The following is a 23968-nucleotide window of genomic DNA, read 5'->3' on the forward strand; positions in this document are numbered from 1 at the left end:
GCTAAGATTTATATAATGCATTAACATCTTTAATTCCTCCTTCCCTCTCACCCTGCCATATCCAATCAGTTCCCAGGTCCTAGGAAGTTCATCCCCAAATCCACTTTCTCTTATTTCATTAGAAACTCTTAGGATAAAACAGGACCTTATCACACCCATCTCGACTACTGAAATAGATTGTTTTTAGGCCTTTCCACTATCTCTATTTCAATCAATTTTTCATATCAAATGCTTTTTCTTTTATAAATAGATTTTTAGGAACAGATGCAACTCCTCCCTTCAAAAATGTTCAGCAATTTGCTATTGCAAATTCACTATTAGCAAATTGCTACTGCTTTACTGAGCAAAGCACAACCTTTTCCTGGCCTTAAAGGCACTCCTCAATCTGGTGCCATTCCCCCTTCTAGCTCGGGAACCATAATCAAATCAGTATACCGCCTAACAGAAAGTGTGTGTCAATCTCTTCTATGGCTTCATTCACCATCCCTGGGACTTTCCAAACCAAAATATGGATCCAGTGGAAGGTAGGGAACATCTCTCTTTTGGATCAATAGAGTTTAGCACAGTGCTTTGCTCATAGTAACTGCTTAATAAATGTTTTTCATTCATGTAGTTCAGTCAAGTTGAGTAGCTCTCTGCCCTTGGAACACACACTGCCTTCTCACATTTCAGTTTTTTATGTTTTTTTGCTTAGAGATTCTGGGAACACTCTCTCTCTGCATCCTTTCACTGGATAAATTCTTATCCACCCTCGAAAATTCAACCCAAAGCAGTTGTTTCTTCAAGAAACCCTTTGATTATCACTCTAGTTGATAATATCCTCCTTCCTCAGATCTAATAAAGCACTTTTTTATTTTACTCCAAGGTATACTTACCATGTAACATTGTGTTCTACATCTATTTTTGTTGGGATATTATCCTGCTACTAGACTCTTTATCATGTTTTATCTAAACACTGTATCTCATCTAATGCCTACTATAAGCAGACCTAATGTTTATTGTTGTTATATTATAAGGAGTTTATTTTCTCTCCTTTTTGATTATCTTTTAGCCTACAACTTTTGTCCCCTTGAAATGATTCCATATAATGTTGCTAAACACATGTTACATGCTTCCAATTCAACCATATTCTTTCAAATCACCTTCCAGGGCTAATTCAAATGATTCTATAATTTTTCTAATGCTGAGGTTGCAGTTTTTAAGAATGAATAACATAAAGACAACATGGTATAGTGTATAGAGAGCCTGCCTCAGATAAAGGAAGACCAGAGTTCAAACCTGGCCACTGACACATACCAGCCATGAGACCCTGAGCAAGTCATTCAGTCTTGCAGTGACAAACAGATCTCTTAAGACTCTAAGTTGTAGAGTAGGTGCTGAAGGAGGGGAAGAGAGAAAGAGAGACAGAAATTTTTTAAAAGTCCTCCAATATCATACCAAAAGACTAAACCAAGGAAGTTTGGGAGTATATTTATAAAATGTTGATGCTGAGAGCAAGGAAAATTACCATGACTTTTCACAAATCATCCCCAGGACCCATAGCAACTGAGATGATTCAACCACATGTGGGATTCAGGGTTGGCAATTCTTATCTGTCATGTTGCAGAGATTTGGTTATGACACATCTGTATCATAATAAATTTTCAAAATTCATTACAGCTACAAAGTAAAAGTCATTTAACTCATCATTGATAAGATATATACTCACCAAAATGTTTTCTTCAGAATTAATAGCCTTCTTTTTGGATCTCTTTTTATCAGCTACTAAATCAGCATGACTCCTAAAGAGTTCTTCAAAACGCACTTTGGTTTTTGCCTTTGCTTCACTTTCAACTAGAAAATATTACAACAGTTATTGTCAGCTAACCAAATATCTTTCAATAATATGATTATATTGTTATGCTAAATATAAAACTAAATACTCTGAAGGCAAAATATTTTACTATTTATATGTATGTATACTATATATACACACACACACACACACATCAAGATGTGTGTGTGTGTGTGTGTGTGTGTGTAAAGACAAAAATGACAGGGACTTAACAGAAGCAGAAGAGATTAAAAAGAGGTGGCAGGAACATACAAAAGCGCTATATAAGAAAAATCTTAACATCCTCAATAACCACAATGGTATGGTTACTGATCTAGAGCCAGACTTCCTGGAGAATGAAGTCAAGTGGGCCTGAGGAATCATTGCTAACAATAAGTCTAGTTGAGACAACAGAATTCTAGCTAAGCTATTTAAAACCCTAAAAGATGATGCTATTAAAGTGCTACATTCAGTAGGTCAGCAAATTTAAGAAACTTGACAGCTGTCATTGGATTGGAAAAGATCAATTTATGTCCAAATCCTAAAGAAGGATCAAGCCAAAGAACATCAAATTACCAAATAACTATGCTCATTTCACACACCAGCAAAGTTCTGCTTAAGATTCTACAAGCTAAGCTTCAGCAGTATGTGAACCGAAAACTACCAAATGAGCAGGCTGGTTTTTGAAGAGGCAGACAACCTAAAGAACAAACTGCCAACACTTGCTCAATTATGGAGAAAGCAAGGGAGTTCCAGAAAAATATTTACTTCTGCTTCATTGACTATACTAAATCCTTTGATTGTGTGGATCACAATAAAATGTGGCATTTCCTCAGGGAGATGGGACTAGTAGATCATCTTACTTGACTCCATAGGAATCTGTATGCAGGCAAAGAAGCCATGGTTAGAATTGAACATGAAATAACTGATTGGTTTAATATTAGAAAAGGAGTACAACAAGGCTGTATAATATCACCTTATTTATTTAACTTATATACAGAGTACATCATATACAATGCCAAGGTGGACAAATAAAAAGCCAGAATTAAGGCTGCCAGGAGAAATATCAACAATCAAGGCAGAAAGTGAAGAAGAATTAAGAAGTCTCTTAATAAGGATGAAATAGGAGAGTGTAAAAGTTGGTTTGAAGCTTAACATAAAAAAAAGAAAACATTAAGATCGTGGCAAGTGGTTCCTTCACTTCTAGGTAAATAAAGGGAAAAGGAATGGAAGTAGTGTCAGATTTCATATTCTTGGGCTCAAAAATCTCTACAGGTGTGTGTAATTAGAAGCCACTTGCTCCTTGGAAGGAAAGCTATGGAAAATCTGGACAACATACAAAAAAACAGAGAAATTACCTTGCCAACAAAAGGTCTGTATAGTCAAAGCTATGGTTTTTCCAGTAGCAATGTAGGACTGTGAGAGTTGGACTATAGGGAAAACTGAATGCTGGTGAATTAACACTTCCAAATTGTGGTGCTGGAAAAGACTTCTGAGAGTGCCTCAGACAGCAAGGAGATCAAATTAGTCAATTCTTAAAGAAATTAATTCAGACTATTCACTAGAAGATCAAACACTGAAGCTAAAGCTTAAATACTTTGGCCACATAATGAGAAGACAGAACTCAATGGAAAAGACCCTGATTCTGGAAAGGACTGAAAGCAAAGGAAAACAGAACAATAGAGGATGAGATAGATATGTCACGGAAACAACAAACATGAGTTTGAACAAACTTCAAGAGATAATATAAGATAGAAGGGCCTGCCATGCCCTTATCCATGGGGTCACAAAGAGACAGATATGACTGAATGACAACATACACACACATGTATATATGCATGCATGTGTGTATGTGTGTGTGTGTGTGTATCATATAAATCTAATTAATTAATGCTGTTTTCAAATAGTGTGACCTAGTAGAATAGCACCTCTAGACCTGAATTCAAATTCCAACACAACTATTTACTGGATCATGGCCAAGTCAGTTAATTTCTCTGAAGAACGATTTCTTCACCTATAAAATGTAGGTAATAATAATAATTAAGCAAACAACCTCTCAAGCTTGTTAGGAGTAAAGTGCTTTGTAAACCATAAGATACAAATGTCCGTTATCATCATGGTTCCCCACATCCCACTCCTGCCAATTCACAAACTAACTTTTATATACAAGTGTTATATACACTTAAAACCCAGAAAACCCTCAAATACAATATTAGACATACTATTACTTATATTCAAACTGTCACAGAAAAATCAAAATCATAGGGGTTCAGCTCCTGAATTGCCAAAATATTGATGACATTACATTTGTAGGTTTTTGAGAAAATATATTTAGGGTCTGAAAATTCAGTTAGTTTCAATATATATTTGGTTTTGAGTTTCAATATATATAAAAAAGATAAATAAGGTTTCAAATAAGTGAAGTCTAAATTTTAGGATAAAGCACTACTCTAGGGCATTAAATAGCACATCGATAATAATCTTTTCTTACAAATTGATCATTTTCATTTGAAAAACATTTCTAGAATTTCTAGCCTCGAATTTCCTCCTCATTGTCACATGCCTACCTCTACCACAGAGAGAATCAGCTCCAAAAATAATTATTAAATGTTTATTGCTATGCGCAATTTGCTAGAGATAAAAAACATAGACAAAAAATTTGAGTCCTTCCTTCTCAAGAGTTTAAAATTATATTTTGCAGCCACAATGTCAAAAGAGCAGCAACTTTTCAAAAGAATTTCCCAAAAGGGTAAATAAATTTGGCCAACATACATGAAACTTTGTAAGATGAGGATATCAAATTATATGGAAATATTACTTCACTATAAGAAATGACAAACAAAAAAAATTCAGAGAAACATGGGAAGACTTCAATGAATTGGTACAGAGTAAAGTAGTAGAATTAGAAAAATAATGTACACAATTACAATAGCTTAATAAAAAACAATTCAACCATCAAATTGGCAAAGAAGGAAAAAAAGAAAGGACAAGTGTTGAAGTTAAGAGAAAAGAAATATATCCAGAGAAATAAAAGTGATGTAAAAAAAGGGTATCTATAAGAAAAATTTAATGAATGTGAAAAATTAGATTTGAGAAAAAACACTCTATGGTAAGTTATCAAGAAGTAAAAGAACGATTTTAAGTCAAAGTGTAAAAATAGATATATAATTATGCAAAACTTATTGAGCATGATATTTAAGAAAACTAAAGTCAGCAAAAGTGACTGAAAATGATCAGAGATGTACAGTGGAAATATGTGCTGAAGGTAATCTGCTTTTAAAAATACTTAGAGGATTGAATTTCAGGATCTAAAATGGGAAAATTCCAAAGGAATGATAAATATTGTGAAGACTATTATAAAGCAACTACAATGACATCAATAAATATTGAACTACAAAGCTTACATTCTCATCACTCTAAAAGCTTAAAGAAAATGGTCTATGTATGTTAGGAGACTATCACTGATCAAAATATAAAACTAGAGCAATCATATTTTAGAATGCTGTACAGGAGATCACATCTTCTGTAACACTGAGAGAGATAGCAAATACAAAAAGCCCACAATGTTTATTGTTTATTCATTATAAAAAAGCAATTGACTTGATGGATCAAAATTTGACTAAAAAGACTTCTAAGGCTCTGCTCCAAAGGAGAATCTGTACCAGACGTATACTCAGATCAGACAAGATTCCTTGATAGATGCATAAAAAAAAAACCCCCAAAAAACAAACCCAGAGATAACTTCAATTTTATAATTCTCTAATGAATAAGCTCAATAAGAAATTAAACAGGATGATATGTGCTTGCCAAAGGAGTTCACAAGGAAGTCATGTGTATTTCAAGGGTTCCTATGAATGACACTGTGGTACTACTAAAGAGTGAAATACTATTGGGCCTCCTCAATGAGACCATGGCCATTCGAAAACCACACAGGAGAAGCCAAGTGGGAAGGAAAGCTTATTGCTTGGTTTATAGCTTGGACAATCCCTGCAAATGGAAAAAGAGCTCAGTCCAGAATTGAGTAAGACACATACAGGAAATTGCACAGACGTTTTCATCATCCTAAGTTGCTCCCTGAAACTAAAACCCATCTTTTAAAACCCATTTTCTCCTGATAATACTATATGGTTGAGAACGATGGAGCAATACAATCACTAGAGAATCAAAACTACAATTGATCTGAAAGACAACGGAAAGACTCTTGCAGTGAGTAGTAATCTGAAGCACATTACCAACAATGACTTGTGTGTGAGAAGTGGTGTATGATAATAGGTTGGTCAATCAGTGATAAGTATGGCCAGAAAAGGAAGCACGGCAGTGACATACAGATACTTCCAATTATTACACTGGTATCTAAGAAATACTAGAAAAAGTGAAAGGTTGGCATAGATCCTCTAATGAGGATATATGTGAGGACATGGATAAGAATCACACTGAACAAGAAGAGAAGGATGAGTTGGAGTAGACTGTGTATCCACACTGATGACATCATCAATCTGTGAAATTATCTAAAGAGAAATGTCACTAGCACCAGGAGTTTTTATTGTTTGTTGTGGAATTTAATTTATTTGAAGTGAGTCAAATGAAAAAAAGGGCAAAGGAACCCAGAAGGATCCCATTACTTACCTGTATTTGCTTAGTGCTCATGGTACTCATGACATAAAATAATAAAATTTATTTAAACTAAAATATTTTGGAAATTTTTAAATAATACAATTGACAAATTATAAAAAAAAAAGGCCACTATTTCCCCTTCTGTAATTTTATTCCATCAAAATTCCATTAAAAATGAAATATTGTGTTAATCAAAATATTTTAGTGAAAGAAGACTATTCCATTCTATTTACTGTGTTCAATTAATCTTCCCTAAAAAGTATAAATGTAAAAAGAAAATGAGTAGAAATTAATTTTTAGCCAAACATTCCAAAAAAGTCTTACCTGATGGCATATTCAGTTTTTATGGAAAATGTCAAGTGCCAGCGGAGAATGTTTACATTATCAGCAGTCTGTAAAAAACAAAATAAGAACAAGATTCATATGTAAAAGTTAAAGTGTACATACAAAAACATAAATTTATGACTACCTAGCTAGAATAAATCAAAAGCAGTTTGTAGCCCTAGAATACAATAAAGGTCACTAACCTACCATAGTAAGGTGTGACTGTGATTAAAGATTATCATTAACTAGACAAAGTGGTTTAGATTGGAATAAAAATATTTAGGTGTAAAAATCCACACATCTTGAAAAGCAGTAATAAGTGGTTTCCTGCATGTAAATTATGTGCTTTGAAAAGACTGTCATTTGGTAATTACTGTGAATTCAATGAAGAGACAGTCACCAGCTCAAAATTAATTTTCCCACAATCCTGTTACGAAAGTGGTAACATTATTTCCTAATTTGTCACATAATATTTTCACAAATAATGTATTTGAATATCACTGGACCTCCTATGAAAATGAAAGTAGGTTAGAGTAACAATGCTGTTTAAAATTAAAAGCAAGTAAAAAATAGGAAGGTCAGAAAGTAGTTTGATAATATGTATAGATTTTTAAATATAACACCCTCACAATAATCAAGATTTTAAGTCACTTATTCAGTTAACTCAACTATCCAAAATAAAGTCAAGAAGTAACAAGGAAGTAATAATGACTGCTAATGCAAACTAATTCAATATAACAACATTCTATTCAACAATCATTTTACTCAGCCCTTATTAAGTGCAAAACACTGTGTTTAATGCTGGGCACAAAAATAGAACAGTCCCTAACTTTAAAGAGCTTTGGGCACATAGACAGGGCTTAAAAAATGTTTGCTGAAAGACTTCATGAGGCAATCTGGCTTAGTAGATGAAGCACTAGACTTGGATTTGAATTTTGCCTCAGCCACTGGCTACCTGTGTGACTCTGGGTAAGTACCTTAACCTCTTTGAGCCTTAGTGACCTCATCTATACAGTGACGATTATCTTTATATAGCAACTATCTTAACAGGGTTGTTAGGATGATCAAATGAGAAAATCTACATAAGGGGGTTAGTAAATGTTAAAATGTTAATTGCTACTAAAGTGTACACGTATAAATATAGCAGCAGAATAAGGGGCTGGACCCATGACTTCACTGGGAGAGGGAACTCCCAGATGAGGAACTCCCTCTACCAAGGTAGGCTGACACTTTCTCAGTAATTTGTGGTCTTAGAAAGCTGTCAAGAGCATTGAGAGGTTAAGTGATTAGCCCAAGGTCATAGCCAGAATATGTCAGAGGCAGGATTCAAAACCAGATCCTTCTGGCACCAAAGCCAAGTCTATTCATTACTGATGCTATTTCTTTAGTATGAGGAAAAATTAAAATGAGAAAGGATGCTAACAACTGGAAAGAACTTCTGGAAGTGGAAGAAACTTTATTGAACCTTTGGATCAGTTCAGATCAATGGAAAATCAAGGAGGTGAGAGATAGAGAATTGCTTGTGGTCCTGTGTGGCTGGAACATGGAGCTTATTAAGTGGAGCAATTTAGAATAAGGTTGACAAGGTTGAAGGGAGTCAGAAAGAAGTTGTCCTTAAATGCCTGGCTGAAGAATCTAAATGTTATTCTAGAATCAATGGGGATATTACTTTAGGTTTTTCAGCAGGGAAACGACATGTCTAGACCTGTGCCTTAGTAAGACTATTCTGGCAGCTGTAGAATGGAGAGAAGAGATTAGAGAAAAGACAGACTGGAATATAGGAGAATAAATAGGATGCTGCAAAAAATGCTACCAAATTCATTCACTAAAAGTGATGCAAAGGAATATTCTAAGTCCTCACTGTTAGCCTGTTTACTCTTTATTTCAGACACACTTTTTAAAAAGGCAGATTATTTATAAAGGCCATGGCGAAACTGGACAGCAAAGAAGTACGTGAGAGAGACATGATCACAGTACTGAGCAGTGGCATCTGGCAGCAGATGAGAATACAAAGGAACTATTAAAAATCAGACATAAGAACTCAAAAAGCACAGTAGTATTGAATTAACATACACAGAGCAGATTAACAAATATCCAAGAGTACTTAAAAAAAAGCTTTCCCCCTGTCTAGCATAAAGAGGTAGTCCTTCTCTCAGCCAAGGCAAACCCCCTCTCCATGCATATGTGATCCCAGACCAGACTATCTTCAATAGCAAATTGCCTCCTCTTTTATACTTACTCTCTCATTTCAGTCTCTCCCTATTTACTGACTACTTCCCTACAAATAAGCCCAAGTCTTGTCCATCATCCAAAAATTCATGGCCGTCCCCAATAGCTATTGTCACATATCTCTCCTTCCTGTTATGGCTAAACTACTTGAGAAGATCACCTACAATTCATGATTCTACTTCCTTTAACCTCAGTCTTTTAATTCTCTATAATCTGACTTCTGTCCACATCATTCAACTGAAATTGCTCTGAATGATCTCTTATTTGCCAAATCTAAATTGGTTCAAAGAGGAAAAATACTTATACAGTTATTCCTTCCATGTTGGTTAGAGGTGCAGCACCCCTGCATTCTGGAATATCTGAGTAAAATTCTTTGGCCCTACATACCAAAGAAATCTGAATTTTTTCTTTTTCTTTTATGAGTTGTTTACAATACCTTGTCATAAAATTTGAGTTAAGTATTTGGCTGTAAACACTGTGTTGTCTGCTGGCTCTTGAGTGTTGTCTGTGGCTTCCACAAAACTCCCCCAAAATTCCCATTTAATTTCTTATACTGACTCGATATATCAAAAACCACAATGGGGAAAGTCACAATGTGGAAGAGATACTCAAGTGGTAATATAAGTTTATCTTACTCAACAGGAAAGTAGGAGAAAAAAAGACTATGGGAAGGGGTAGGGGGATGACAAAAGGGTAGGCAGATGAAAGAAGGCAGTTATCAGAAGCAAAACAGACTTTAGAGGACGGATAGGGTAAAGAGAAGAATAAACAGAAAATAGGATGAAGGGAAATACACAGTAATTATAACTGTGAATATGAATGGAATGAACTCATTTATAAAATGGAAGCAGATAGCAGAAGGATTAGAAACCAGAATACAATAATATGTTACTTATATGTTGCTTGAAACAGGGAAATACACATACACACGCACACACAGATAAAATAAGGGGCTGGAGCATAATCTATTTGCTTCAGCTGACCATGCTTGACTTCTCTATAACTTTTAACAGTTAATCACCCTCTTCTCCTGGGTACTCTTTTCTCTCTACATATTGGTCTATTCTGGTACTTCCTATCTGTCTGCATATGTCTTTTCTAAAATAACTGCAGACAAAATAAAATATGTGGGAGGCTACCTGCCGGGATAAACCCAGGGACTATATGAACAAAATTACAAAACACTTCACACAAATAAAGGAAGATCTTAATGGTGGGAGAAATATTAACTGCTCATGGACAGGTAGAGCCAATATAATAAAAATAATGATTCTATCACAAGTAATTTATTCGGTGCCATAGCAATCAAATTATCAAAAAAAATTATTTGATAAAATTAGAAAAAATAATAACATAATCCACATGGAAGAACAAGTCAAGAATGTCAAGGGAATGAATGAAAAAAAATGTGAAGAAAGGCAACCTAGCAGTTCCACATTTCAAACTATATTACAAAGCAGTAATTATCAAAACAATCTGGTACTGGCTAAGGAATAGAATGGTAGGTCAGTGGAATAGACCATGGCAAACTAGCGTTTAATAAAGGCAAAGATCCAGGCTTTTGAAGTAAGAACTCAATATTTGACAAAAATTGCTAGGAAAACTGGAAAGCAGCTTGGAGGAAATAAGGCATAGGCCAACATCACACAACATCTACCAAGATAAAGTCAAAAATAGATAAATGATTTAGACATAAAGGGTAATATAAGTAAATCAGAGAGCATGAAAAAAACGTACCTATCAGATATATGGCTAAAGGAAGACTTCATGACCAAACAACACATACAGAGGATCACAGGAAATAAACTGAGTAATTTGATTACATTAAATTAAAAACTTTTGTACAAACAAAACTAATGCAGCCAAAATTAGAAGGAAAAAAGAAAACTCTGTGTGTGTGTGTGCAGATTTTACAACAAAATTTCTCTGATATAAACCTCATTTCTCAAATATATAGAGAACTGAACCAAACTTACAAAAATAAGAGCCATTCCCCAGTTGATAAATGGTCAAAGGATATGAACAGGTAGTTTTCAGAAGAAGAAATCAAAGCTATAAACAGTCACATAAAAAATGTTCTAAATCACCAGAAATGCAAATTAAAACAACTCTGAAGCACAACCTCTCAGCTATCAGGCTGTATGTATAAGATAACATAAAAGGAAAATAACAAATGCAGAAGGGGATATGGATAAATTGAGACACTAATGCACTGCTGGTGGAGTTGTTAACTGGTTCAGCCTTTTTGCAGAACAATTTGGAACTACACTCAAAGGGGTATAAAACTGCATACCAGCAACACCACTGTTGTTGTAGTTCAGCCATTCAATCATGTCTGACTCTAAGTGACCCCATGGACTTTTATCTATGGGGTGTTCTCCAGTGTTACCTCATTTGATAGATAAAGAACTGAAGTAAATAGAGGTTAAGTGACTTGCCCAGGATCACACAGCTAGTAAGTGTCTGAGGTCACATGTGAATTCAGATCTTCAAGCAAAGTGAAGTCAGAACATTGTATCCAGGAACAGTTATATTGTAACAATGAGCAACTATGAATTACTTAGTTGCTCAGATCAATACAATGATTCACGACAAAATGCCAGAGTACAGATGATCTCCAAAAGCAGACTGCAGCATATTTTTTTACTTTATTTGTCTTGGATTTCTAACTCCATCAAAAGCAAAACCAAACCAAACCTGTGTAACAAAGTGTGCACACACAAAAAGGAAAAAACTCGTGTAACAAAATATGCAAAAAAGGGAAAGAAAAACAAAACGTGTGCGACAAAATACTCCCCCCTCCCCCCCACCCCCGAAGCCAACACCACGACGAAATGTTGCCAATATCTGGAAATGTTCTGCTAGTACAGGCTGGATAATTTAGGTGGGCTCTGGGATCCCTCCCTCCGGAATCAGAAAACCCGTGAGATTCTGGTGGTCAAGAGTCCGAAATACTAATCAACCGTGAGTTCTCGAAGTCAATTCTCGCCCCCTGGCGCCTCGCGTGGGCACAGACACGTGCAGCAGCGCGGTGGTAGCCACCACGGGCCTGGGCAAAGGCGCACGCACCCCCGGGGACGCGCAGCGCGGGCGGTGGGGGTGGGCAGGCGAGGGGCACGTCGGCAGCAGCAGCCACGTACCGCCAGCGCGAGGCTAAGGTACACACTCAAGTACGCAAGCGCGCACGCGCACACCCACGCAGGAGCGGCCCGGACAAACCCAAGTTAGCCATGGTCGCCGCAGGCCGGAAAAGTCAGCGGCTGACAGCCCGGAGAGCAGCCGACTCACCAGGAGGGGACGCGCAGCCCGGGGAAGCGGCTGGCCTCCGTCCTTTTCCCTAAATCGACGCCGGCTGACCGACCTAACCAACGGAAGGGAGAAGCGCTAGCGCCTAGCTCTGCCCGGCGGGAAGGAGAAGGCCACCGGCTCCCTGCTGAAACCGGCGGCTAGGGCTGGGAAGGGGGTGGAGACGAAAGGGATTAGAGGTGGGACGGGGAGGGAGAGGGAGGAGGACCGGAGTCTAGAGCTGAGCGGAGCGAGGCGTTTACGTCAGTTACCGCGGCGCTCCGTTGCCGATAGCAACCGAAGAGGTAGGAGGGGGCCCTCCCCTCCTGTTTCCTCCAGAGCTCCAGCCAATAGCAACGGCGCTGGCTGGGGCGCCTCAGAGAGCCCGGATTGGTCTGCCGGCCTGCGTGCCCCTCCCCTTAAGTGGAAGAGGGGCGGAGCCTACTCAGAATATTTAGGGACTGCCCAAATTCATCTCTAATACTACCCTTTTATCAGTCCTTGACCCGTAGGGCAGTCAGATGAAACTCTTCTCAGAGTCCTGGTTTTGAATGCATAAAATAAAAGGCATACATTAGAATGTAGGAAAGTTATCAAAATAGACGAGTAAAATATCCCTGCTTTAACCTTAGAAAGTTCTTCCTTTCATCAGGCTTAGCCCCGTGTCCTTTTCAGCTGTTATTAATTGATTTGGAAAGATCATTCACTTCTTCAAGTATTTTTTTAAGGACTTAGTACATGTAAGGGGCTGCCCTCAAGGAGCTTTCTTACAATAGGGTAAAATAAAACGTAGCTCTATAAATCAATATAAAATATATAGGACATAATTTTTTGGTGGGAGAATAATAACTGGCCAACAGGGAATCTAGAAGGGCCTCTCCTATGAGGCAGCACTAAAACTAAGCTGGAGAAAATTAAGATTTCTAAGAGACCTAGGTGAAGTTGTTGTGTATTCACAGTTCAAAGGCAAAAAAGGGAATATTGAATATGTGGAACAACCATTGAACCAACATACTCTATCGATAACCTCATCACCTGCTGTGGATTTCACTATGACCTCTATGCTGATGACTCCTAAATGTGCATATTTAGCCTCAGTCTCCCCTGTGCTTCAATCCTGCATCATTAAATTGTCTAGCGAATATTTCAAAGTGGACATCCTGAAAAATTCTTAAACTCTATAGGTCTAAAACTGAATTCATTTTCCCCTCCAAACCAGGAATTATTCATTTTTTTGTTAATTATTTCAATATAATTAGTTTTCTTTGTAATCCTATGTATTTTATCCTTTCAAAAAAATGTTGTGAGAAGTCAACAAGCATGTATTAAGCACTTGCTGTGTTCCTGGCACTATGCCATACAATGGGGTACAAAAAAAGACAGGAGTTGAAGGTGATACCTAAGTTGAGAGCCTAGGTGAACAGGAAGATTTATAGTAATAGGAAAGATCAGGAAGGGGAAAGTTTGGAGAGGGAAAGATAATAACAAAAACTTGGGGGATACACAAGAGTTAGTACACATGACCAGAATGAAAAAAAAAGTAAAAGAGACTGAGAAGAAGCAGCTAGGCAAGTAAAAAGTGAAGGGGTATATAAGCTTCACTAAACTTCTAAAGAGAACTGAAACAAAAAAGGTAAAGAACCCTTTCCCTAAACCCTCCCCTCTTCCAAACTTACCAATTACTGTTGAAGGCACCATAATTCTTCCAATGTGTTAGGTTCATAATCTTAGCATTATCTCACCCTGGCTCATACCACATGTAATAAGGTGCCAAATTTTGTTCTTTCTACCTTAACACCTCTGACATTCAAGCCCTTCTCTCCACTCACACAGTTGCCAACTTTCTCCAAGCTCTCATCTCACCTAAATGATTCCAACAGCCTCCTAACTGATGCTAAAATATTGTTCTTTAAGCACAGATTTCACCATATGATTCCCCTGCTCAGCCAGTTCCAATGACTTCCTATTGCCTCTAAGATGACCTTTTATTTAGCTTTTCTCACTCCATATAACTGGGCCTCAACCTCTTTGCAGCCTCAATGGACATTACTTCCCCTACCATAACTGCGACACAATCAAACTGGCTTTCTCTTTGCTCCCCACTCCCATCTCCCATCTTCCTAGAATGCATTCTGTCCTTGCTTGTTTACTCACTCATGCCTGACTCTTCATGACCACATGGACCATAGCAAGCTAATACTGTTCAAGAGGTCTTCTTGGCAATGATTCTGGAGTGGTTTGCCATTTCTTTCTCCAGTGATTCCCTCCTAACCAACACCCATTTAAGATGCAGCTCAGGTACTATCTTCTATATAAATACTTTCCTGGTCTCAACTCCTAGTGCTTTTCCTCCCAAACTACCTTGTATTTAATTACTTTGTATTGTATCTTATTGTATTTGTATTTATTTAATCTTTATACTGTGTATTTATTTTATATGTACTTTTTGTCTCTTCATTAGAATGTAAGATCATTGCAACCAGGAAATGCTTTATCTTTTGTACTTATGTACAGCTTGTAGCACAGTTCCTAGAAATACTAGGCACTTAAATTATTTGTTTGTTGACTAATTGCCTGGTAAGTCTGAAGAGAATGCTAAAGTGGGGACAGGGAGGGGCATAATGAAAAGATAGAACCAGATTATGGTTACTAGTAAAGTCCAGTCAGGGGGGAATAAACAACTATGTAGCATAGCACAAGAAAGCTTCCAGCATGTAGATCAAGGCTGAACTGGGGAAAACCTAGAGACTTTGATTGTGTAGGCTGGAAACTATGCATGGGGTCCAGTCAAAAATTCCAGGTTCATGAATGAAGTCCACAGAAACATGTCATCAGTTGAGGAGGGGAGAGCTAGGGAAAAATTTAGCCTGCAGATATATACCCCTAGGGGAGAGTTACAAACACTTGGATTCTATAGGTGTGTAGGTGTGATCCCAGAACTGGGTCAGGAGTCTGCAAAGCTCAGATCTAGAAGGCAATAGTTAGACCTGGCCAGAGCCTGAAGAAAAAGCTCTGAAAGTCAGCAATTTACTAGCCTGAGCCACCCAAGGTCCTTGAAGAACATGCAGCTCAGTATTTGGAGGAAGCATTAGAAAGACCCTAGGTGATACTGATCTGGGCCAAACAAAGCACCATTATTTCTTCACAGCTGACCTGGCACATTCAGAAGTTAGGGCTGAGTTCAGAAAGTAAGGCAGAAAAAATTAATATCAATAAAGAAATACTGTTAAGGTGCCAGATCTTTTATGTCAGCTTTTCCCCAGATTCTTTCCCTCCCTTCAGAGACATTTTTCTGAAGAAAATTCTATTACCATGTATCTCCTCTGTCAAAACTGGAAGCCACTACAAGTACCTCTCTTCAAGCAAGTGCTCAACAGTGATGCCCCTCTATAAGACACAAAGTAATTCTCCATCAATGAGGAGAGCTCTTATGCAAATAAGATTGAACCACTGGTTACCTCTAATTTTATGCCAATAAAACTTGATAATTAAAATGAAATAGATTACTATCTACAAATTTATAAAATATCTAGATTTATAGAAGAAGAAATAGAGGATTTAGATAATCCTGATTCGAAAAAATAAATTGAATGAGCTATAAATTAGCTTCCTAAAGAAAAAAAATTTATAAATCACAGCCATTATAAAAAAACACTCTAAATCACTAATAATCAGAGAAATGCAAATTAAAACAACTCTGATTTCCCACCTCACATTCAAGAGATTGGTAAAAATGGGGGGAAGGAAAGCAAAATGATGATGATAGGGAGACTCTGAGAAAGACAAGCATACTAATGCATAGTTGGTAAAACTACAGATCTGTCCAGCATTCCACAAAGTGATTGTAACTATATTCCAAAAGTCACTAAACTAATTGTGCATGCTATTTGACTCACTATTTGATTCTGCTTTTAGATCCCAAAGTGATACCCCCAAGGAGATCAAAGAAAGAGGGAAAAGATCCACACACAGAGAAGTATTTTGTAGTAATTCTTTTAGTTTTAGCAACAATACTGTAACTAAAAAGATGCCAAATCCCTTGGAGATTGGCTGAACAAATTATGTTATATGAATTTAATGGGATACATAGAACCATAAGAAATTACAAAAGGAAAGATACTATATGCACTAAAGCAGACTGAAATGAGCATAACCAAGATAAATTCTGTGGTAACAATATGAAGAAAAAAAATTCAAAAGACTTGGTGTTCTTAATTCAATGATCTTACACAATTTGAGAGTACCAAAGTAAGCTCACTTCCTGACAGAGGTAATGGACTCAAATGCAGAAGGGGTATATCCAGGGATTGACAGAGTGTAACTGATGCAATTTTCTATGTAGAAGAGGATAAGCAGCTTCCATTACAGAAGGTCATGATGTTGTGTAACGGAAAGAATTTGGAGAGACTTTGGAACATTTATAGACATTTTGTAATGAGTTTTGATTTACTGACTAGTGATAGAAATCATCCTCTTTGGCTACAGGTCTGGAACTGGAACTGGGGATGATTTCAAAAAGTTTTAATCATTGAGTCTATCTCAACCCCAACAGAAAAATGTTGGTTCCTGGAGGATATGGATGAATGTCTTAGTTTTCCTTATATTGCACATAGCATCTAACTGTCAATATATAATAAGGGGTAGCTCCTGGAGCCTTGATTCTTTAATATTAGAAATTACCAGAGGAGGAAACTACTTCAACCAATGCACCTTCTTTGAAATTATGGTATGAGAGAGTTGCCCAAGGTACTGAAAGGCACAGCAAATCTGTGCTTTCCAGTTTTAAGGCAGGCTATCTAACACCTACATACTGCTCTTCAAATGTTTTGCATCAATTTTGATAATTTACTCAATAATAGATTCAAATAGGTTTTATTTGAGAATGTTGAAAAGCAACCCCACAAGGGGGTGCCAGAACTTATTGTTTTGTTTTTGTTTTTCTTTAAAATTTTACTTTAGCTTTTAACAATCTATTTTCATTTGCTAGTTTTTTCCTCTTTAAGATCTTAGTCATTTTGGGAGGCCCCAGCCTGTACTATAAGGGTTAAGCTAGCTATAGAGTATCCAGGGGTTCAGATTAGTTAGGATTGAGGCAGGTGTGGGAAGCTAATCTTCTCTCAATGAAGACTTTAGTATTTGTATGACTTTTTATAGCCAGGTTAGCTCTAAAGCAAGAATTCTTAACCTGAAGTCCACTGACTCCAATGGATAGATTTCAGAGGGGTTGTGAATTTGGATGGGAAAAGAAAAAAAATTCACTAATTTTTGTTTTCCTTTCTAATATTATTTTTCTTTCTAATATTATTTCCTTTCTAATAGTATTTTCATTTTAATCTCGAGATTTATAATGTACTAAGGAAAAGATGACAGTCACAAATATATAATTCAAGATTGATTAGACCAAAGAGTAAGAATAAAGACTAGTGGCTAGGAAATTTTTTAAAAGGAGATGATGAATGGGTATGGTATCTGAGCTAACTCTTGAAAGGAGAGATAGATTTCCATAGGGAGACATGAGGAGGTAGTATGTTCTAGTCTTCTACCATACTTTATCCAGTGGGGTTTCTCCCTCAGTTTCTTCCAACTGGCATTAATTAATGTAATAATGACACTTTCATCCCACACCATTGAAGACTGGGAATTTTACATGTAGTACAAAGAGTATTGGAGACAATTATAACCCATGTGAACTTTGAATGATAAGGATGGTATGCAACCAGAGGTCTATGAGCCAGAGTTCTTGCTAGATTTTTTACATGTATTACAAAGGAATACTGGGAATTTGACATGTATTACAAAGAGGCAGCATAGTATAGTAGATAGAGCACTAGACTTGGAATGAGGAGGACCTGAGTCTTAGATACTAGCCTTGTAATTCAGGGTAATTTACTTAACTGTGTTTTGCCTTATTTTCCTTATCTGTAAAATGATTAAGTTGGACTCTATGGCCTCTAAAATCCTTTCCAGCTTTATATCAATGAATCTAATGCACAGATAAAAAGGGCAAGATCCTGAATAGTTTGGCTGAAGTACTTAACAATGCATCTCTGGGCCTCAGTTTCCTCACTTCTTAAATCAAGGAGTTGGAAAAGATGACTAATAAAATCCCTTTCACCTCCACAATCCTAAATTATCTCAATAGCACATTATGTACTTTGATATACATACTAACATCTTTTGGTCAATAGATCAATGTTGAGGTTTCAAGGTTTGCTGTGGGGTCATGTTGAAAGAATTCACAGAGTCAGACCATCTCCAATCCAAGCAAAGGCATTTATAGAGGGTTATACTCTTAGTGGGTTGGATTCCTTAGTAGCTAATAAAGGAAGACAGGAATGTTCATAAAGCAAAGGATACATAAATATTAAAATATAGGAGGGGTTTATTGATATGGGAGAAGTCCTAGCCTTGTTGGAATTGTACATGCAGCTACCCACAATTCATACAAAAAACCCTAGTGGGGATCTGACTAAGGCCTTTGACACTGTTAATCGTGAGGTCTTATGGAAAATTATGTCAAAAATTTGGTTGCCCAAAGAAGTTCATCAATATTGTATGTCAATTTCATCATGGCATGTTTGCCCAGGTTCTGGATAATGGACAATGCTCTCATGCCTTCCCAGTCACCTATGGACTGAAACAGGGCTGTGTACTTGCTCCCATGCTTTTTAGTATGTTTTCAAGCCATGTTGACAAATGCTTTCAATGAGAATGAACATGGCATCAAGGTCAACTATCATATTGATGGCAAGTTCTTCAATTTGAAAATTGAAGCCAAGACCAAAGCAGAGGGACTGTTGGTGTATGATTTTCTGTTTGCAGGTGATTGTGCACTCAATGCAGCCTCTGAAGCTGAGGTGCAACAAAGTATGGATCAATTCTCTGCTGCCTGTGCTAATTTTAGCCTAATAATTAACACCATGAAAACACAGGTGCTCTATCAGCCACCACTGCAACATCCATATGTGGAACCATCGGTTACAACAAATGGAGAAGTTTTGAATGCTGTGGATAAGTTCACTAACCTTGGTAGTGTACTTTCCAGGGATATACACATTGACAATGAGGTTGATGCATGCATTGCCAAAGCTAGCTCAGTGTTTGGGAGGCTCTGATGAAAAGTTTGGGAGAAAAGAGGTATTAGACTGACTACCAAACTGAAAGTCTACAGAGACGTTGTGCTGGCCTCATTATTATAGGCTTGTGAAACATGGACGGTCTACCAGCATCATGCCAAGAAACTGAATTGCTTCCATTTGAACTGTCTTGGTAAGTTTCTGAGGATCACTTGGTGGGATAAGGTACCAGAGCCTGGAGTTCTTGCTTAAGCTGAACTGCCTAGCATTCAAACTATGCTTCAGAGAGCAGAACTCTGATGGTCTGGTCATGTTGTTCGAATGCAAAATGTAACTTTGCCAAAAAGACTATTTTATGGGGAACTCGCATGGGACAGGTGATCACATGGTGGCCAGAAGAAATGATACAAAGATACTCTCAAGGTCTCTCTCAAGAACTTTGGATCTAACTGTGCAACATGGGAGACACTGGCACAGGATCACTCAGCATGGTGTGCCCACATCAGAAAGGGTGCTGTGCTCTTTGAGCAAAGCAGAATTGAGACAGCAAAAAATAAACGCAGGATGCACAAATTTGGAATATCCACCCTAAATATTAATATGGACTATCTGTGCCCAACCTGTGGTAGAGCATTCCGAGCTCATATTAGTCTGATCAGCTACACTAGGACACACTGAAACCTGACTTTATCATGGTGATGTCATTTTGGTCCTCTACTAAGACAAAGGACAACAACAAATACTGGGGGGGGGGGGGGGGGATTTATGTATGATAATGATATTATAATAAGACTCTCTATGTCATAAGTTTACTTTAGGACAGTTCTTTGCTATTACTCTGCAGACTTCCACTTAGACTGTGATTTAGTGATCAAATATCCTGCTCAATGTCCTGTTGGTTCTGCTTTCTGATTGGCTGGCTATTGTGGTGCTGAGACTTAAGGGATGATGTGATTGAGAACATGAGTACACCTGCTATTCTAGTGAGGCAGTGAAGCGTAATAGGAAGCTGAGATGTTGGGTCTGGGGGGAAGTGGCTAGAATTCCAATAATCAACACCATATGGTACATTATAAATGCATCTTGGACATAGGAGTTCAATGAGTATTTATTGCATGAATGAGTGTGCAGCAAAACTCTAAACTTACTTTCCCAGAAAGGCTGGCAACATCTCCTTCTCAGGTTCCTAGGGGCACTCTTGAGGGATTGGGGGCATTTTTCTATAATGCTATTGGCTCAAGTCCCCATTCTAGTATGAATCTCCCACTGATAAGTACCAATGATCAGTGCCACAGTTTCATTTAACCAATTAATGTCAAATAGTTTTTATAAAAGGACATTTACTGAATAAATATAATAAGAAAAGAAGTTACAAAACATAGTTATAAAGCATTTCCCCAAAGACTGGGGTCCTATTCTTTCCTAAACCACTGTTGGAGAGTGTGCTCAGACTTAAAGCAATTTCTTCATAGCATTCTTCCCTCCCATCTCATTTGCAAAAGTAACTAGATCACTAGGTCACTAGATGAGTCATTGTTTCAGGTTATTTCTCAGCCCCTAACTTCTGACCAAAAAAAACCAAAAAACAAAAACTAACAAGAATTCCAAGCTGCTGAATAAAGAATGGATTGCATATGTAGAAATGCCTACTACCTCCAAAAGGTGAGGTAAAGCATTTGCATTACACAACATCCTACCATTCCATATGCAGGTCCTCCAGCCTTTTCCATTCAGGGATTGAACATCAGGGCCCTGTTTATAAGTGAATATAGAAATAACATTCTCAGTAACCAGAAAGAATGCATTTCCCAAAATGATGAATTTAATATCCAAAAGTGACTTACACAGCAAATGGAATAGACACTACTCTTTAATAAAGCATGTAGAGATGTCCAAAAACAAAGTAAAATAGTCATTTCTTTTAAATAAAATTTTGATTCATCTTGTCTGACTTTCTGCACAGTAAACATGGACAATTCCCCCCTGCCCTTGCAAAACTTCATAGTATATTTTAGGGAAGGAAATGGTGCAAATCAAATTAGCTTGCAGATCCAAGAACTTCTTTCATCCTTTAGGAAACACATTATCTTAATATACAAATTGTTTTTTGTCTTTTATTTCTCCTCCACCCTTCTAGACCTTAGAAAAAGTAATATTAGCCATTGCTCTTACCAAGTGGGCTTGATAACATGAAGCAGTGTGACTCTCCCTCCTGCCAAAGCTATTCATTGAATTTTTCTTCACTTTTTGTCACGTTGTGCCAGCAGAGAAATCACATGCAAAGTTGTGGCTTATACTAAGCAAATACAGTTCTTCTTCCACCTTTTTTTAGGTTGACAGTCTCCTCCTCCACTTTACTACAAGGTATTTTGTAGTAAATACTAATTTAAGAAAGGAGACAATATTCAGTTTTCAGGAGTAGGTATTGAAACAGCCTCACATTCTATTTTGTATAAAATACATTACTTTATATAGAATCTTAGTATTTTAGAACTGGGAGGAACCTTAGGGACATCCCAGTCCAACCTCCATAAAATAGTGAACTACATGACTTCTAGCAGAATGTAAACTCCTTACATTGTTACATGGTTGTGGTGGTAGATGCCAATCATACCTGCTACTGAGGAAAGCTAAGTCTGGGTTATTCTTTTTTTTTTTAAATTTTTTCATTATTTATTTTTAGTTTTCAACATTCACTTCCACAAGATTTAGAGTTTCAAATTTTCTCCCCATCTCTCCCCTCCCCCACACCCCAGGACAGCATGCATTCTGATTACCCCTTCCCCTAATCTGCCCTCCCTTCTATCACCCTCCCCCTTCTCTTTTTCTAGTTGCCTGTAAAATAATTTTAACATTCAATTTTAAAACTTTGGGTACCAAATTCTCCCCCTTCCTCCCTCCCCACCCATCCCTATTGAGAAGGCAAACAATTTGATATAGGTTATATGTGTGGTCACACAAAATACTTCCATAATAATCATGTTGTAAAAGACTAACTATATTTCCCTCCATTCTATCCTGACCTCCACTTATTCTATTCTCTCTTTTGACCCTGTCCCTCCTCAAAAGTGTTTACTTCTGATTACCCCCTCCTCTCATTTGCCCTCCCTTCTATCATCCCCCCTACCATCCACTTCCTCTCTACTTTCCTATAGGGTTGTATCCTCAAGACAATGTTCACAGCACTGATGGTAACTATGAATATGATGGTGTAGTTCTCAATCGCAAAATATAAAACACTCTCCAAATAGAAAGCAGAAGAAAAACATTTATTTAGGCACCAGAAAGCCATGGTAACCAAGAAGTCAATAAACATGATCACTGAAGGTGGCAATGCCATTCCCATGCCTCCTTCCCTCTGCTGATCAAGCAAACACTCACAAGCCTGAGTCTTGCTGTGCCTGCCTGCCTGTGTCCTCTCTCCTCTGCCCCAATGACCTCACTCACTTTCTCCTGGTTCTGCTCCACCCTTTCTGTTCTGCCTCTTCAGCAAGCTCCTCCCACCATATGTGTCTTAGGTCTCCATGTGATTCAAGAAAGTCATATGAATCTATTAATGAATGAGAAAGATCTTTCCATTTAAATTGCTATTACAAGGGTAAGATAGATTTTCTTAGCAAACTGAGTGTGCATGTTATTCCCTCTTTAAGCTACATCCAATGAGTAAGGTTCACTCATTCCCTCTCACCTCCCTCCTCTTCCCCTCCATTGAAAAAGCTTTTTCTTGCCTCTTTTATGTGAGATAATTTACTCCATTCTATTTCTCCCTTTCTCCTTCTCCCAATAAATTCTTCTATCACTCCTTATTTTATTTTTTTAGATATAATTTCCTTCTTATTCAACTCACCCTATGCCTTCTGTCTGTATATATATTCCCTCAAACTACTCTAATACTGAGAAAATTCTCAAGGGATACACATATTATCTTTCCATGTAGGAATGTTAGCAATTCAACTTTAGTAAGTCCTTTATGATTACTCTTTCTTGTTTACCTTTTCATGCGTCTCTTGATTCTTGTATTTGAAAGTCAAATTTTCTATTTAATTCTGGTGTTTTCATCAAGAATGCTTGAAAGTTTTCTATTTCATTGAATGTCTATTTTTTCCCCTCACGTATTATACTCAGTTTTGCTGTGTAGGTGATTCTTGATTTTAATCCTAGTTCCTTTCATCTCTGGAATATCATTTTCCAAGCCCTCTGATCCCTGTAGGAGCTGCTAAATTGGCAAAATATAAACATTCTTCCTCAAAGATGAAACCCAGACATTTATTCAAACACCTGAAAGCCAAATCCATTATAGTAAGAAAGAAATCTATACACATTATCAATGGAGGAAGAATCGTCATCCCCATTTTCTTCCATCAGGCCTCTCCACAAACAAGCTCCTTGAGGTAAACTCATTCCCTCTCACACACACTAGCTGCTCTGTTCTGCTCTGCCTATTCTCTCTCTCTCAGCTTTACTTCACCCTCTCTTCTTGCTGCACCCTTCCTGCTGTACCCATTTAGCAAGCTCCTCCCATTATCCACTCCATGTGACTCAGGCTACAGGCTGAGCCAAAGTTCAAAGCAGGTCACATTGGACTATCAAGGGGCAGGGAAGATCTTCAAATTCCCTTAACATTACA

The 23968-nt window shown here is 37.4% G+C and overlaps 1 protein-coding gene across 11 annotated transcripts in view; it reads right to left on the reverse strand.

Annotated features, from left to right (window-relative positions):
- The window catches only part of AHI1 (Abelson helper integration site 1), a 279355-nt gene extending 266735 nt beyond the window's left edge, over nt 1-12620 (reverse strand). For all 11 annotated transcript variants that reach the window (XR_011974556.1, XR_011974555.1, XM_072643419.1 and 8 more), the window contains exons 1-3: nt 12269-12620; nt 6752-6819; nt 1709-1833 (exon numbers count right to left, since the gene is read on the reverse strand). Coding sequence is in view for 9 of the 11 variants with exons in the window: in XM_072643419.1 (XP_072499520.1) it covers nt 1709-1833; nt 6752-6761 (135 nt within the window). In the remaining 2 variants the exon portion in view is untranslated. The remainder of the gene's footprint in view (nt 1-1708; nt 1834-6751; nt 6820-12268) is intronic.
- Between the last annotated feature and the right edge of the window lie 11348 nt (nt 12621-23968).

This window comes from Notamacropus eugenii, chromosome 2 (assembly GCF_028372415.1).
Source record: "Notamacropus eugenii isolate mMacEug1 chromosome 2, mMacEug1.pri_v2, whole genome shotgun sequence".
NCBI classification, from domain to species: domain Eukaryota; kingdom Metazoa; phylum Chordata; class Mammalia; order Diprotodontia; family Macropodidae; genus Notamacropus; species Notamacropus eugenii.